Raw genomic sequence first — 17,666 nt, forward strand, 5'->3', positions numbered from 1 at the left:
GGGATTGGGGGTAATATATTAGCATGGATAGAGGATTGGCTAATGAACAGAAAACAGAACATTTTACCTTTTCTTTCGGTATCTTTCTCTCTTAATCCCATCTTCATTTTCCCCTTTTTATTTTGCTGCCTGTACCTGATTTGACATTGTATTAAATATTCTAACTGACACTTCCTGGTTCAGAGAGCGTGTAAGGATTCTTTAATCTGAATGGTTAAGGCGATACATAGTTGCTTGGCCTGTTCACACAGGTCCCAGATCCCCTGTCGAGGGTGCTGTGCCGAAATGGCTTTGCATTTCCAGTGCAAAATCCCATCGAAAGTCTGCAAGTGTAATGAATGGCTGCCGCCATTTGCTCACCGCTGAGAGCAAAATCCAGCCCACTCTGTTAGTGACAGAAAAGTGTTGGCTTTAGCTCAGTCATTTAAGTCTTGTCTCTGAGTCAGAAGGTTATGAGTTCACACTTAATCTTTCAGTGCAGTACTGAGGGAGTACTCTTGCCCAGCGAATACCTTTCAAACTCTTGTGCCTGGTAATAGCAAGCCCAAGGCCTGCTTTTACCTGTGTAAACATTTTAATAGATTTTTATTATTTTTATATTTTAAAAAAACCTGCCTATGAAAGTAAGTTTATTTTTTAACCACTTAAAACATTTTTCTAATTTCAAAAAAATTATTTTTTCTCACTTAATTTAATGCAATTTCTATTTTTTTTAAATACGTTTTTTAAATTTATGTTTGTGTTTTATTTATTTTTAGGGGTATTCTCAATGATCGTAATGGAAGCTCAAAGAGCTCCCATTACTATCAATGAAAATACTACATTATGATTGGTGGTCCAGGTCCACATGATCCCAGGAAGTACTTGCGCTCCTGGGATGAGTGGGCCTCTGCGCTGGGCTGCACAGCTGGGCCTCGGACCCGAAGTGTTGGTTGGAGCGAGACCACCGGGTACATTTGGATTTTCTTTTGGTCGGAGGAATCTGCCCGCGGGAAGCCTCCGACCGCAATTTTTGGCCCACTGTCTTTTGAATGAGATATTAAACCTGTCTGCCTGCTCAGGTGAACATCAAGGATCTGGCGGCACTATTTGAAGAGCAAGTGTATTCTGGTGTCCTGGTCAGTCAACAGCACCAGAAACTGATTAACTGGTCAATCGTCACATTGCTGTTTGTCTGACCTTGCTATGTGCAAACTGGCTGCTGCATTTGCCTACAAAGCAACAGCGATCACACTTCAAATAATTCACTAGGCGTAAAGCAGTTTTGGATGTCCTGAGGACGTGAAAGATGCTATTTCAATGCAAGTTAATTCTTTCTAAAAGGTGTTCAGAGGTTGTTAATTGGGGTGCTGTAATTTCCTGATAACTCTGCAAGCCAATGCCATAGTGGGGAAGCTTAGTCCTTTCTAGACAAGCAGCAGGAAGCAACTCTGATCATGGGCCCAAGTTTTGAGCTGCGCCTAGAACGGCGCAGTCCTGACCTGGACTCCCGTTTTTCCTGCCACAAAGTGCGCCTAAAAAAAAAACCTCCGTATTCTCCACCTCCCTGCAGGTCCTCTGGCCCTCGGCGCAGCGCAGCAGGAGCTGTTGGGGGCGGAGCCAGGTCCCTGCGCTGAAAACAGTGCCGGAACCTCTGCACATGCGCGCTACAGTGGGCACGCAAGTGCAGTAGCTCCAGGCGCCCGAAACTGTGTGGGAGGGGCCCGAAGCATGCAGCCCCTAGCCCTGGCCCAATGGCCTCACTGGGGCTGCGTGAATAAGGCTCCTCCCACGGCCAGCTCCTGCTTCCTGCCGACCCGACTCGACTCCCGCTTCCCATCTCCTTCACCCCCCCCATCTCCTTCACCCCCCCCATCTCCTTCAGCCCCCCCATCTCCTTCACCTCCCCCCCCATCTCCTTCACCTCCCCCCCCCATCTCCTTCACCTCCCCCCCCCATCTCCTTCACCTCCCCCCCCCATCTCCTTCACCTCCCCCCCCCATCTCCTTCACCCCCCCTCATCACCTTCACCCCCCCATCATCTCCTTCACCCCCCCCATCATCTCCTTCACCCCCCCCTCATCTCCTTCACCCCCCCCTCATCTCCTTCACCCCCCCCTCATCTCCTTCACCCCCCCCTCATCTCCTTCACCCCCCCCTCATCTCCTTCACCCCCCCCTCATCTCCTTCACCCCCCCCTCATCTCCTTCACCCCCCCCTCATCTCCTTCACCCCCCCCCATCTCCTTCACCCCCCCCCTCATCTCCTTCACCCCCCCCCTCATCTCCTTCACCCCCCCCTCATCTCCTTCACCCCCCCCTCATCTCCTTCACCCCCCCCTCATCTCCTTCACCCCCCCCTCATCTCCTTCACCCCCCCCTCATCTCCTTCACCCCCCCCTCATCTCCTTCACCCCCCCCCTCATCTCCTTCACCCCCCCCTCATCTCCTTCACCCCCCCCCCCCAATCTCCTTCACCCCCCCCCTCCCATCTCCTTCACTTCCCCCTGCTCCCCCCCCCCTCCTCGCTGTCAGAAACACAGACAATGACAGACAGGGAATGAGAGATACACAGACAGACAGACAGAGAGATAGAGACACTGACAGAGACACACTCGGGGGGGCATCCCAGCACGCTGTTGGAGGGCTCCCGGTGCTGCAGTCGGTAAGCAGAAAATGTTTTATTTATTGATTTAAAAAAAAAATTATTTCTTATTATTTTTTTTGATTGATTTATTGGTTGATTTATTGATGTATTTATCATTTATTATTGATGATGGCTCTTTATTTGTAAAACTAAAGTGTTTAATGTTTGTAAACTTCCCTTTTAAACCCCCCCCCCCTTTCCCTACGCCTAATTTTCTAAAGTGTTGACAAGGTTTTTTCGAGCGTACAAAAATCTTCACTTACTCCATTCTAAGTTAGTTTGGAGTAAGTTTTCACTGACGAAACTTTGAAAACAGGCGTAAGTGGCCGGACACGCCCCCTTTTGAAAAAGAAATTCTGTTCCAATGTGAAACTGTTCTAACTGACTAGAACTGGAGCAAACTAAATGGCGAGAATTCCGATTTCTAAGATACTCCGTTCTACACCAGTTGCTCCTAAAAATCAGGAGCAAATCATGTGGAAACTTGGGGCCAAGGTGTACAGTCTTAACTAGTTAAACTCCAGCACCATCCCTGCACACACTTGCCTTGGCTCTGACAACCTGTGCTTTAGCTCTCAAGACTTGAGTAAGTGTCCAGCAGGTGGATGTGATTCCTCAGTAACCTGATTTGGAGAGGTTTAAATATATTGCTGGGTTTTCATGCAGGTCAGACACCAAAAATGAACAAACACTGACAGCATGCTGTTAATTGCCTTTGTTTACGAATCTGTGTTTTCCCAGATGATCCCCACGTGAAGTATTCTGCTGTAAGCAGCTTTGTTTTCCTTCGATTCTTCGCAGTCGCAATGGTCTCGCCTCACAGTTTCAATCTCCGGCCCCATCACCCAGTAAGTTGTGTAACATATGTTCAGGATAACTTTGTAACAATGTAATAATCCAGGACTTGACAAAATGAAACAAGCTGACTTGATTTGACTAACTTTTATTTAGTAAGAGACTAAGGATAACTTGTAATGAGATCAGGATATGCACAGGCAATAATTGTGTCAGTCAACTCTGTATAAACAGCAAATGCCAGATGGAAATGAGGCATGAGAAACTGAATTGATACAGTAGTACATGACACATGTTGCCTGACCTGCTGAGTGTTTCCAGCATTTTCTGGCTTGATTTGCATTCCAACATTTTCAATATTTTGCTTTGGCTTTAGTACATCATTGCTTTTTGACAAAGTTACAGACAGGACTAGGGGTAAATTGCATCTTGACCAGGTTCTTGCAAGTCATTGAGGCAACATACATCACTTAGTACTACTGTAGTAACTCTTGAGAACTAGTGATTATAGCACTAGATTCAATTTTAAAGCATCCAAAATTCAGCACTGATGGGCACCAAGACAAATTTAAAGTGTTGAAAAGGGAAACTACAAAGTAATGAAAGATGTTTCCTTTGAGGAAAGTTGAGCAATTCTCACACCATATGTAATGTTGAATATGCATAATAAGCATGTACCCAAGTGAAACACATTAACCAAATAGTCCCCAAAATGGATGAATAGGACATTTAAAATAAAAATTAGGTACAACAGTTGAAAATTAGCGAGTAGTTAAAAGTCTACTTAAATCAGATGTCCAAGAACACCCAAGATAATAGATGTCGGGAATGATCCTCCAGGTAGAGTAGTAGATATGTAGAGATTGAAACTGTAGTGCTCTTCAGAATGCACTTGGATGCTAAGTTGAGAGTGTTGAGGTGCTACGAGAGAGACCAGGCTCTCTGCTACATGGCTTCTTGTCATCCTTGACTATGTTGTAGCATGAAAAACTGGCGGGTGGTGCTATCTATTCAGTTTAATTTAAATTATTTATCTCTTTCTCTCCCACCCCTCCCTTTTCCTTATAGGATGCTCAGACATCTCGAGCCTTGACCCTAATTTCTAAAACAATCCAAACCTTGGGAAGCTGGGGCAGTTTATCGAAAAACAAACTGGTCAGCACCATCTCTCTCTCTCTTTAAATATTTTGTTTTTTTGGCTTTTTATTTGTATACTAATTTACAATCTGTTATGATTTGCAGTCAAGCTTCAAGGAATCCTATATGTGTGATTTTTTTAAACTGTTTCAAGAAGAAAAATGTATTGATTCTGTTAAAAAGGTGAGTTTAATCATTTAAACTCATTAGAAATTAGAAAATAATTAAAACTTTATAAATGTATTATACTATTAAAGTTCATTGACTGATGTATCCTACGAACAGAGAATTTTGGTAGTTAAATTTATTCTACGGTTGATTTTAATGTAATATTGTGTTGTCAATATTGTCAGCATTCTATTTTATTGGCCCAAAAATTGCGGTTGGTGGTGTAGCTCTGGAGAACGCCGCCGACCTACAAAAAGAATACGAACTTACCTTGTGCGAGGCCCAGAACAAAGACTTGCTCTTCGGCGCTGCAGAGTATTACATCACGAAGGCCCAGGAGCGCAGCGTACAACTTATGCGTAAAGGAAGACATGCCCACAAAAGCTGTAAAAACTAAGCCACGCACACAGAAACTTCTTTCAGTCTCTTCCATTGAAATTACATTTTAAAAACTTTTAATGACTTTTAATTAAACTGGTCCTAGGACTTATTTCATATATCAGCATTTAAAAAAAAAATTTCCATCCAAACTTGCAATTTATTAGTCCCAATGTGCAACTTCCTGTTTTGATACTCAATTAAGGTCCAACACTCCTACAAGTAATAAAGGCCAACATTCCATTTGCCTTCCTGATTACTTGCTGTACCTGCATACTAACTTTTTGTGTTTCATACACAAGGACCCCCAGGTCCCTCTTTATTGCAGCACTTTGCAATTTTTCTCCATTTAAATTATAATTTGCTTTTCTATTTTTTTTTCTGCCAAAGTGGATAACCTCACATTTTCCCACATTGTACTCCATTTGCCAAATTTTTGCCCACTCACTTAGTCTGCCTCTATCCCTTTGCAAATTTATTGTGTCTTCCTCACAATTTGCTTTCCCGCCCGTCTTTGTATCATCAGCAAACTTGGCTACATTACACTCTGTCCCTTCATCTATGTCATTAATATAGATTGGTAAATAGTTGAGGCCCCAGCACCGATCCCTGCAGCACCCCACTAGTTAACATTTGCCAACCGGAAAATGACCCATTTATCCCGTGTTAGTTAGCCAATCCTCTATACATGCTAATATATTACCCCCAACCCCGTGAACTTTTAACTTGTGCCGTAACCTTTTATGTGGCACCTTATCGAATGCCTTCTGAAAATCCAATTACACCACATCCACTGGTTCCCCCTTATCCACCCTGCTCGTTACATCCTCAAGGAACTCCGCAAATTTGTCAGACACGATTTCCCTTTCATAAAACCATGCTGACTCTGCTTGATTGCATTATGGTTTTCCAAATGTCCTATAGTGATTGTATTAAGTTCCTCCCTCCCTATAACCCCTTGATTATCCACTATTGGAATGTAGTGCTATCGTCTGAATTCTTAATTCTTTCAGTAATCACTTCCCTTATCATTCAGAAGATATGCTGGACACAGTTAAGTTCTCTGATCTTTGTTTCTCATGTCGTTCTGTCTGGATACGGCGAACTGGTTGAATATTCATGATCAACGCAATTTACAGGAGGAGCCATTTATTTTAAATGAAAATACTCCCTCCCAACTCTCATATATTCTCAAACTATGTAGTGAATCTATGAATTCACAAACTGTCTATAGTTTGAAAATTATAATACATATTTTGTTTTTAGTTTATAGATGAAATATCTTCTGCACAAAGTAAGGAGCCCAGTGGTGTAGATGAACCAATTATTCTCAAAGAAGGGTAAGAGTTAAAGCAAGTTACTAAAACCAGAAGAGCATTATGATATTAAAGGGCACATTGAATAACAAATGTATCATAATGTGGAAGTGGTGAGGGCATCCAAAAACTATGAATGCCTGTGAGAACAGGCATCTTAACAAAACAATGAGAAACATAGCATCAAGACCACAGAACCGAGATAGTTCAGTTGAAGGAGATAAATTCAACCCCCCCCTCATAGGATATACCTGGGCAATTTGTCACATTGTTGCGTAGCTGCCATTGTCATAGCTGAACTGGGATAGCATGGCGAGGGGGTGGATGGTTCTGATACGATAACAAATGAGATAAATGTTTTAGTCACATCCTTGAACAACAGGTAATCAACTCCTTGAGACAATGAAAGCCAAAAAAAAAAATTGTTTCTCTTTTGCAGAGAAATTATTAAAAGAGCTCAGGGAAGAAATCCAATCCGTAAAGTGCATAATTTTAAGAAGCGATGGCTCCGTTTGACCAACAGAGAGATTTCTTACCACAAGCAGTCAGGTATGCCTGTTAAACTTGCTTCCATCAGTAGCATCAACAGCTGCTAATGTCATAAAGTCATCCTCGATTCGAGGGACCGCCTAAGAAGATGATTCTAGCTTTAAATTTCATTCAAGATTGTAAATCTTTGCCTTGTTTAAATACCAATTCAACTATAAAACATTAAACTGTTTTTGTATCCCTGGAGATCAGTTATAAATTAAATAGTTTGCTTATAGTTTAAAGTACGTTTGCAAAATAATTTTACAGCATTTCAACGTGATGACTTTCTGAGCTACTCAATACCCAAAATGGAAGTTGTTGAGTCGAAGTTAGATGTGCTGCAGCAATGAAGTCGATATTTATGAGTAATCGCCTCCAAACAATGCAAGAATACCATTGGCAGAGATTTGAGAGCATGACATTGTGCCTGCTATCTCCTGAGAGGAATGTCGAGAGAGAGCTAAAAAGGAGGGAAATAATCAAAAGTGAAGTAACAATAATTTAGCAATGCATTGCTGCTTGGTGGGCAGTGCTGAAGAATATACAGTAAGTTTACATGTTTCTCGTGCAACTGAAATGATTCCAACTGTCCACACTTGGGGAACAGATTTGAAGCACGTTGATTAATACCATTTTAATTGACAAATATGTTGACGATTTCCTATATTGCCTTGGGCTATTCTTTGGAAGCCTGGACCCCTCCATCTCCCCTTCCCACCTTTAAAAACTTTCTCAAAAAGCATTTATTGGATCAAGTTTTAAGTCACCTCATAACCCTCCCACAAAGGCCAAGTGCCCACTCTGTTTCTACACTCTGAAACCCTTTGGGCATTTTTTCCAAGTTAATATTAATGATGATGTCTAAATACAGGTTGTTCTGTGAGTCATTGGAGCACTATTTATGCCCATAATGTTCAGTAAAATGAGCATATATTTAAGTGATGAAAAAAATTGCACTCACTAATAGCTTTGCGCAAGGAAGCCGCAGAGAAAGTATTTTTGGGCAATGGAGACATCTCGTTGATGCAATGGAGTAGGGCTTTCGAGCTGGGGGGTAAAGGCACATTGCATAGAGGAGATCGAGCTTTGCTGTAAATCTGCACTGCAGTATTGCTGGTGCTCGATACTGATACCAACAATCAAGTGGTAACATATTCTATTCTCTAGCACTGACATTCCTCAAGCTCAGTACAAAATTCACCCACTAAAAGTTTGCTTTTGAAGTTTGCAGATGCTAAGTTCGAAGGCACACTAAGTTTTGTGGATGGGAGCAGGAAATTATAAATGGACATAGATTAATTGAGTGGCCAAAACTTTGGCAGCTGGAGTTTGATGTGGGGAAGTGGGCGGTCATCCACTTTGGATATGAGAAAGACAAATCTGTATATTTTCTTAATGGTAAGAAACTCAGAGCTTTGGAGAAGCAAAGAGATGTCCATGTATACAAATTACTAAAAGCTAATACACCAACACAAAAAGCGATTTTAAAAAAAAAAGGCTAATGGAATGTTGGCCTTTATCTCAAGGAGGCTGGAATACAAAGGGGAGGAAGTTATGCTTCAGTTTTACAGAGTGTTGATTAAACCCATCTGGAGTATAAGTGTTCAGTTTAGGGCACCGAACTGTAGGAAAGATGATCTCCTCTAGTTCATGATGTGGTCTCCTCTACATTGGGGAGACCAAGCGTAGATTGGGTGACCGCTTTGCTGAACACTTCCTTCCGTCAGTGACCCTGAGCTTCCGGTCACCTGTCACTTTAATTCTCCACTCCACTCCCACTCTGATATCTACATACAATGAAGCTCAATGCAACCTCAAGGAACAGCACCTCATCTTTCGTTTAGCCACTTTACAGCCTTCTGGACTCAACATTGAGTTCAACAATTTCAGGGCATAACCTCTGGCCATCTTTGATTCCCTTCTCCGTCCCCTCATATGTTTTTTTTTCTCTTTGTCTCTAATGGCAGCTGGTCATTACACCACCATTCACACCCTATCCAGTTTAACCTTTTTCTAACTTCTCTCATTACCATTTCAATTTGGCCCATCATCCCTTTTGTCTCTCTAATCTCTCCTGCCTTCCACCCAATCACAGACCTTCGCATTTGTTCATTCTTCCCCTCCCCCTTTCAGTGCTTAAGAATGTGCTCTTTTCGAACATTAGGCAGTTCTGACGAAGGGTCGCCGACCTGAAACGTTAACTCTGTTTTTCCCTCCACAGATGCTGCTTGATCCGCTGAGATTTCTAGCATTCTCTCAGATTCCAGCATCCGCAGTATTTTGCTTTTATATTATCGTAGGAAAGATATGTTGTATATTGGCCTTGGAAGGGGTACAGTGCAGATTCACCAGAATCACACCATGGATTAAAGGGTCAAATTATTTTGGGGCAGGTTATATAAACCTGGCTTGTATTCTCTTGAGTTTTGGAGGTTGCTAGGTGATCTAATCAAGGTGTTTAAAATGATGAAGGGATCCGATAGGTTAGATACAAATTTTTCCTCTGGTGGGGGAAATCAAGAACAAGAGAGCATAAGCTTAAAATTAGAGCTAGGCCCTTGAGTGAAATCAGAAAGCACTTTTTTACAAAAGGGTAGTGGAAATCTGAAACTCGCTCATCCAAAAGGCTGTGGATGCTGGGGTCAATGGAAATTTTTGAGACTGAGATCGATAGATTTTTGTTGGGTAAGGCTATGAAGGGATATGGAACAAAGATGGGTGAATGGAGTTGAGGTGCAGATCATCCATGATCAAATTGAAGGTGTAACAGGCTTAAGCAGCTGAATACACTGCTCCTGTTCCTATGTAAAAGTTTTCCCATAAAACGCAATCCTGTAGACAAGACAATGTTGAAAAATGGAATAATTTATAATATTAAACAAAAACTTTGGACTCAGCACTTGCAGTAGCAACGACTTGCTAATACAAGTGCAGCGTCGAGAATCCGAAGTTCCGGACTGTTCCGTGAACCGGACCGATCGGTGGCAGGGTCTTCCGGAATCTGGACCCGACAACCCTGCCAACCTCGGGGGAGGGGGGGCCTCATCATTCGCTCGCCTCACCGTTGCTGCCCTTACCTCGGGGTCTCCTCGCTGGCCTGCCCGAACACCACCTCGGCGGGACCGGCCCGCTGGGCGGCAATCTCCTCGGCAGGGCCGGCCCACCCGAACACCACCCCGACGGGCCGGCCCGCTGGGCGGCAATCTCCTCGGCAGGGCCGGCCCACCCGAACACCACCTCGGCAGGGCCGGCCCGCTGGGCGGCAATCTCCTCGGCAGGGCCGGCCCACCCGAACACCACCCCGACGGGCCAGCCCGCTGGGCGGCAATCTCCTCGGCAGGGCCGGCCCACCCGAACACCACCTCGGCGGGACCGGCCCACCCGAACACCACCTCGGCGGGACCGGCCCGCTGGGCGGCAATCTCCTCGGCAGGGCCGGCCCACCCGAACACCACCCCGACGGGCCGGCCCGCTGGGCGGCAATCTCCTCGGCAGGGCCGGCCCACCCGAACACCACCTCGGCGGGACCGTCCCACCCGAACACCACCCCGACGGGGCCAGCCCGCTGGGCGGCAATCTCCTCGGCGGGGCTGGCCCACCCGATCACCACCTCGGCGGGACCGGCCCTGCTCAAACGGCTCCTCGGCGGGAATCCCCCACCCCTTTCTGACGTTCTGAAATCCAGAAATACCCGAACCTGGCCTCGGGGGTTTTTCCGGATTCATGATGTCAGAAAGCAAATCGAAAACCCGGAACGACCTCTGTCCCGCGAGTTCCGGATTTTAGGCATTGCATCTGTGTATATATATATATATATATCACCTTTAACATAGAAAATATCGCAAGATGTTTTACAGAGCAAAAATGAATGCTAAGTAGTAGTGGAAGAGTAGAGGAGCTGACCAAAAGCATGGTCAAGACAGCTGAAGCAGCATCACTGATGGGGCAGAAAGAGAGGATACACAGAAGGTTACTGCCAAAGAACCATGGGGTTAGAATATAAGGGATACAAGAGACCAGGAGGCCAGCGATAGGGACATTGTAAAAGTGGAGTCTGGAGGTAATGAAAGCATGGATAAGAATTTTATTGGCCGCAAGTGGGAGCAGTTAAATGGAGAAGTGAGTGTAAGTAACCGATCTTAGTGATGGATACAATATAAAATTTGAAGCTCAACTCGGTTCAACCTGGAGGAATTCAAATTTAAAAACCAATCCCCTTCTGGACCTGAATAGCACATATATAATTCAATGTACTGCTGAATAAGTGACTGTTTTCTCTTAATTTGGAAGTGTTCCAACAGAGAGCACAGGTTGTTTTAATGTCAAGTAAATCTCCAGAGTTCTTCCACAATTTTATTTGTTTCAATATGTGCTAAATTAGCACCATATTTGTGTTCAGACTAACCAGATGTAACACAATTCCAGACTGCTGATCACATGCAACCTTTGGATGCTCACGTTTGGTTCCTTAAAGCTGGAGAATTCCTTTTCCAATAATCTACGTATCTGCGTTAGATCAGATTAATAAATATCACTTCAGTCAGTCTGGTTAATGAGCGAGTAGAAATGCCGTATCTGTTTACGATACAGAAAGAGGACATTGCCCATCATGTCTGTGCCGGCTCTATGCTAGAGAAGTCCAAAAGTAAATGGATGTTTACAGCACAATCTCATAGGAGTTTGCAATACTGTGCCTTTTTCTTACCGTTCTGTTCTAAAAGATTCTGACTTAATTTCAGTTTTTCGTTTGTTTTCCTTTCACGACCAATGCGAGTAATTCCTCCAAGCCTCCCATACTGTTGTCAATATTTATCATTTAAATAATTACTTCAAAATTATCATTTGACGGTTGTTCACAGTTTATATGTAGCTGTGCTGCTGGAGAAGCACAAATGTCAATAAATGGTTATCTTGCAATTGTCAGAAAATTCTCTCCCTGCCCATATCTTGCCAAGTGAAAAATTCTGAATCAAAATACCATAATGGCTGGTTTTCTGCCGGTTTAAATCGTCAAACCCACGTTAGCTTGAGTAGAAAACATTTTCTGCACAATGTTGAGATCCATACCAGGCAACAGTGATTCTCAAGCTGCGAGGGACTTGCCTACCCCAGGGAAATTGAGAGCACAGACTCTTTAAAACAATTTTGTTCTGCATTTCAAGTTTCTGATTTGCTGTCAATCATTGTTCAATTCTAGTTGAGGTGGGGGTTCTCTGTTGTGTTGCTCTGGCGATGGATAAGAGCCGGATTTACACTGGGCTAATCCAACCATATTGGCCCAGAAATTGCGGTCGGATGCTTCCTGCAGGCGATGCCTCTGACCTGAAAAATTTCTACGAATCTATCTGGTGATCTGGGGGAATTGGAGACTTGCGGTCCTGGGCCTCTACGCGAAGACCTACGTAGAGGCCCAGGGACGTGGGCGCTTCGTATATGTCCCTGGGATCCCGTTGGCCGGCCCAATCAATCAAAGAAGGGGTATTCACATTCATACTTGAGTTCCGTATGTACGGAATCAGCATAAGTATGAATGAGAATACCCAAAAAAAACACACAAGCACTTAAAATTTTTTTTAAAACATCACATTTAAAATTAATCAAAATGGAATTTAATTATTTAAAACAAAAAAAATGTTTTGAATAATAAATTTACATATTTTAAAGGGTCTAAAAATAAACTTACTTTATTTAACAGGATTTTAAATGTTTAAATTACTTTTGCCTTTTTCTGTCCTTTACAAGTCTTGTGCTGATAAAAGCAGACCTTACTCCTGCTTTTATCAGGCATAACAATTTCAAGGACATTCGCTGGGCAGGAGGAGTTGGGCAAATCTCTCCAACGGCGGAGGCCCTTTACTTCCCGATGCATGCAATCTGTCAAGAGGATTCTTGACAGATTGCAAGTTCCGGGTTAGGCGAATGCACTTCGCATGCCTAAACCCAGAACTTGCGGGACCCCCACAGGTGCGTTAGCACCTCGAATTCAGGGCCATTATGCACCAAGACTTCTGTAGTCATGTCCAGTCATCGGTTAAAATGTTGGGCGTAGCTTTATTTAATGATTGACCCAAGTCACTGCTTTCAGAAAAGTTGTCTCATTTCACTGTTCTATTTGTTTTCTGATAAACATGTCTTGTGTAAAAGATACTCTGCAGGATTAACTTTTTAATTTTGAGTGTATATGCACAGAGGTATGTGACATGATGCCTTCTACCAGCAACATTTTACATGCTTAACAGCAAAGCTTCCTGCATTATTTGCAGTGTCGTAAACGACTGAGTGCTGTTTTTCACGTAGTAATGGGTTGTTTTGTAGTGAGAAAAACCAAGCGTAATACTGACCAAAAACAAAGACCATGGGCTCAATTTTCCCCCAAGCTGTTGTTTGCGTACTTGAAGAGTTATGCCCGTTTTTGGGGGGCCCAAGTATGCCAAAAAAATGTTTTCCAAATTTCCCCGTTTTGATTTTTTCATTTTGGCGCCACCTAGCCTGTCGTTTAGTTTTGGGGGTGAAGCCTTGATCTGCGCCAAAAAGATCGGGTTATCGCGATAACTAGGGACACAATGCGGGCTGAGGCTGGAAAGTGAAACATACAGCCGGCACGCAACCTGCACAAGCACATTAAAATACATTGCAGCAACTTACCGCCATTAAATTATTAAAGTCTCACCCCACCCCTCCTGGTGCCAGTCTCCGCTCCTATCCCAGGCCGAAGGGCCTCCCGATGTCGGTCCCGATCCCCGCACTTATCCCTGGCCGAATGGCCTCCTCCTGTCCCCGATCCCTGCGCCTATCCCAGGCCGAATGGCCTCCCGATGATGGTCCCCGCGCCTATCCCAGGCCGAATGGCCTACCGATGATGGTCCCCGCGCCTATCCCAGGCCGAATGGCCTACCGATGATGGTCCCTGCGCCTATCCCAGGCCACCTGGCCTCCCTTCCGGTCCCCACACCTAACTATACCCGAAAGTCTTCCACTCCCACTCTCTCTCGCCTCTCCTGCTGCTGCTGTCTGGGCATCTGCTGCACTGATTTACTTACCTGCGCCAATTTCCTTAACTCTCCAGAAGGTTTTTCTACAGAGGCCACATACACTGGCCTAAGAAAAACTGGAGTAACTCTCAGCTGGCCAAACTTGCCAAACTGGCCAGAATTGGCATGGGTGGCAGGTCACGCCATCTTTGACTGGAAAAAAAACGAACCTAAAAAAATAATTGTAACTAACTGAGTTACGTTGGTGCAAATTGATTGGTAACTTTTATTTTTTAAGTAAGGCCAAAAAATGCGACCTGTGCCAAAAAAAACTGTGCAAATCACTGGGGAAAATTGAGTTAAAATCTAAAATTTGCCAATTATCTGGAATCTGGCAGCATGGTCCAGTCAATGAACATGAAATGAACTGCTCCCGAGTTTGTTTTGGGTTTGGAGAGCCAATTCATACTGGCACTTCCAAAACTGATTCTACAATCTGAATTTGAGTGCAAATGAAAAAGATTTTGCATTGATATCATGCCTTTCATGACCTCGGGATAATCCAAAGTGCTTCGCAGCCTATTAAGTATTTTTGAAGTGTAAGCAATCTTGTAAATGTAGAGACACTATACATATTGCTTGGCTAAAATTTCCAGGATTAACAATCAATGTGATAAATTTTTCATTGAATTAAAAAAAAATCTTTGTTGCTGGCAAAGTTTCAGTGTTGCCCTGCTCCACCATGCCTTTCGAAATCCAAACCGCAGAAGGTTACGTTTAGACTTTGTATGGCATCAAGGAGCCCGAGTAAAATTGATTGCAATGGGAATCAGGGAAAACACTCCACTGGCTGGAGTCATACCAAGCACAAAGGAAGATGGTTGTGGTTGTTGGAGGCCAATCATCACAGCCCCAGGACATCACTGCATGAGTTCCTCAGGGCAGTGTCCTGCGCCTAGCCATCTTCAGCTGCTTCATCAATGACCTTCCCTTCATCATAGGATTAGAAGTGGAGATATTCACTGATGATTGGACAGTGTTCAATTCCATTTGCAGCTCCTCAGATAATGCCCACATGCAGCAAGATGCAAGGCCTGGACGATATTCAGGCTTGGGCTAATAAGTGACAAGTAACATTCGCGCCACACAAGTGCCAGGCAATGGCTGTCTCCAACAAAAGAGAGTCTGCCCACCTCCCCTTGACATTGCTGAATCCCCCACTATCAACATCCTGGGGGTCACCATTGGCCAAAAACACAAATATTGTGGCTACAAGAGCAGGTCAGAGGCTGGGTATTCTGCGGCATGTGCCTCACCTCCTGACTCTCAAGCCTTTCCACCATCTACAAGTTACAAGTCAGGAGTATGATGGAATACTCTCCACTTGCCTGGGTGAGTGCAGCTCCAACAACACTCGAGCAGCTCGACACCATCCAGGCGAAAGCAGCCGGGTTGATTGGCACCCCATCCATCACCTGAAACATTCACTCCCTCTTCCAGCAGCATACCATGGCTGCAGTGTGTATCATCTACAAGATGCACTCCAGCAACTTGCCAAGGCTTTTTCGACAGCACCTCCCAAATCCGCAACCTCTACCACTTACAAGGGCAGCAGGCACATGGGAACATCATTACTTCCAAGTCGCACACCATCCTGACTTGGAAATATATCGCCGCTTTCGTCACTGGGTCAAAATACTGGTTCTCCCTCGCTAACAGCACTATGGGAGTATCTTCACCACACGGACTTAAGCGGTTCAAGAAGGCAGCTAATCACACCTTCACGAGGGCAATTAGGGATGGGCAATAAGAACAAGAAATAGGAGCAGGCCATACGGCCCCTCAAGCCTGCTCTGCCATTCAATAAGATCATGGCTGATCTGATCATTGACTCAGCTCCACTTCTCAGCCCGTTCCCCATAACCCCTTATCCCCTTATCGTTTAAGAAACTATCTATTTCTGTCTTAAATTTATTCAATGTCCCTGTTTCCACAGCTCTCTGAGGTAGTGAATTCCACAGATTTACAACCCTCTGGGAGAATAAATTTCTCCTCCCATCTCTGTTTTAAATGGGCAGCCCCTTATTCTAAGATCATGCCCTCTAGTTCTAGTCTCCCCCATCAGTGGAAACATCCTCTCTGCATCCACCTTGTCAAGCCCCCTCATAATCTTATGTTTCGATAAGATCACCTCTCATTCTTCTGAATTCCAATGAGTAGAGACCCAACCTACTCAACTTTTTCTCATAAGTCAACCCCCTCATCCCCAGAATCAACCTTGTGAACCTTCTCTGAACTGCCTCCAAAGCAAGTATATCCTTTCGTAAATATGGAAACCAAAACTGCACGCAGTATTCCAGGTGTGGCCTCACCAATACCTTTTATATAGCTGTAGCAAGACTTCCCTGTTTTTATACTCCATCCCCTTTGCAATAAAAGCCAAGATACCATTGACCTTCCTGATCACTTGCTGTACCTGCATACTATCCTTTTGTGTTTAATGCACAAGTAACCCCAGGTCCCGCTGTACTGCGGCACTTTGCAATCTTTCTCCATTTAAATAATAACTTGCTCTTTGATTTTTTTTCTGCCAAAGTGCATGACCTCACACTTTCCAACATTATACTCCATCTGCCAAATTTTTGCCCGCTCACTTAGCCTGTGTATGTCCTTTTGCAGATTTTTTGTGTCCTCACACATTGTTTTCCTTCCATCTTTGTATCGTCAACAAACTTGGCTACGTTACACTCAGTCCTTTCTTCCAAGTCATTAATATAGATTGTAAATAGTTGAGGTCCCAGCACTGATCCCTGCAGCACCCCACTAGGTACTGGTTGCCAACCAGAGAATGAACCATTTATCCCGACTCTTTGTTTTCTGTTATTTAGCCAATCTTCTATCTATGCTAATATATTACCCCCAAACCTGTGAACTTTTATCTTGTGCAGTAACCTTTTATGTGGCACCTTGTCAAATGCCTTCTGGAAGTCCAAATACACCACATCCACTGGTTCCCCTTGCCAGCATTGCCCACATCCCATGAACACTACACTCTGCAATTTGGAGCTCAAACTATCAGCTGCTGGGGGTACATTTTTAGGGTGTAGACCAGCTCGAACTGATAATAGCTTCACTTCTGCATGGCATCTTTAGTCCTTGGTGGAGTGGAAACAAATGGCAGTATGTGACTGCAGGTTTCTCAGCATCTGGAACCATGCGTTCAGCTGTTAGTAAATCCTTTCAACTTTATCAAAGGAAGGTGGCTGAGCTCCTGGGGCAAACAATGGTTCATACACAGAGTCGTGTTACTGGAAAAGAGTTGGAGCCACAAGGTGTTTTGATACGTATTGTTAATACTACTAAGCCTCAAATTTAAATAGATTTTGGTCCGGGTTATGTGGCCAGCAGTAATTTAACAGCTTGACACAGTGCAGTACTGAGCAAATGTTGTATTGTCAGAAGTGCCATCTTTCAGATGAGATGTTAAACGGAGTTCCCACTTATCTGCTCAAGTAGACATACGATCCCATGGCACTATTTTAAAAAAAAAAAGAACATGGTGTTATCCAAGTGCCCTGAACAACATTTCTCCTTCAGTGCAATTGAAAACAGATGATCAGGTTGTTTATTCATTTGCTGTACACATGTTGGCATCTGCATTTTCCTTTATAATAGCATTTCAAAAGTAAGCTATTGGCTTTGGCTCATCCTGACAAATCTGAATTTCATCGCAGCATATTGAGTT

At 43.9% G+C, this 17,666-nt stretch overlaps 1 protein-coding gene across 4 annotated transcripts in view; it reads left to right on the forward strand.

Moving 5' to 3' along the window:
• rasa2 (RAS p21 protein activator 2) overlaps positions 1-17,666 on the forward strand; it is a 238,845-nt gene that overhangs the window by 189,409 nt on the left and 31,770 nt on the right. For all 4 annotated transcript variants that reach the window (XM_070883864.1, XM_070883865.1, XM_070883866.1 and 1 more), the window contains 5 exons: positions 3,367-3,473; positions 4,489-4,575; positions 4,663-4,740; positions 6,370-6,443; positions 6,859-6,968. In XM_070883864.1, coding sequence (XP_070739965.1) covers positions 3,367-3,473; positions 4,489-4,575; positions 4,663-4,740; positions 6,370-6,443; positions 6,859-6,968 — 456 coding nt within the window. The remainder of the gene's footprint in view (positions 1-3,366; positions 3,474-4,488; positions 4,576-4,662; positions 4,741-6,369; positions 6,444-6,858; positions 6,969-17,666) is intronic.

This window comes from Pristiophorus japonicus, chromosome 6 (genome assembly GCF_044704955.1).
Source record: "Pristiophorus japonicus isolate sPriJap1 chromosome 6, sPriJap1.hap1, whole genome shotgun sequence".
Lineage (NCBI taxonomy): Eukaryota > Metazoa > Chordata > Chondrichthyes > Pristiophoridae > Pristiophorus > Pristiophorus japonicus.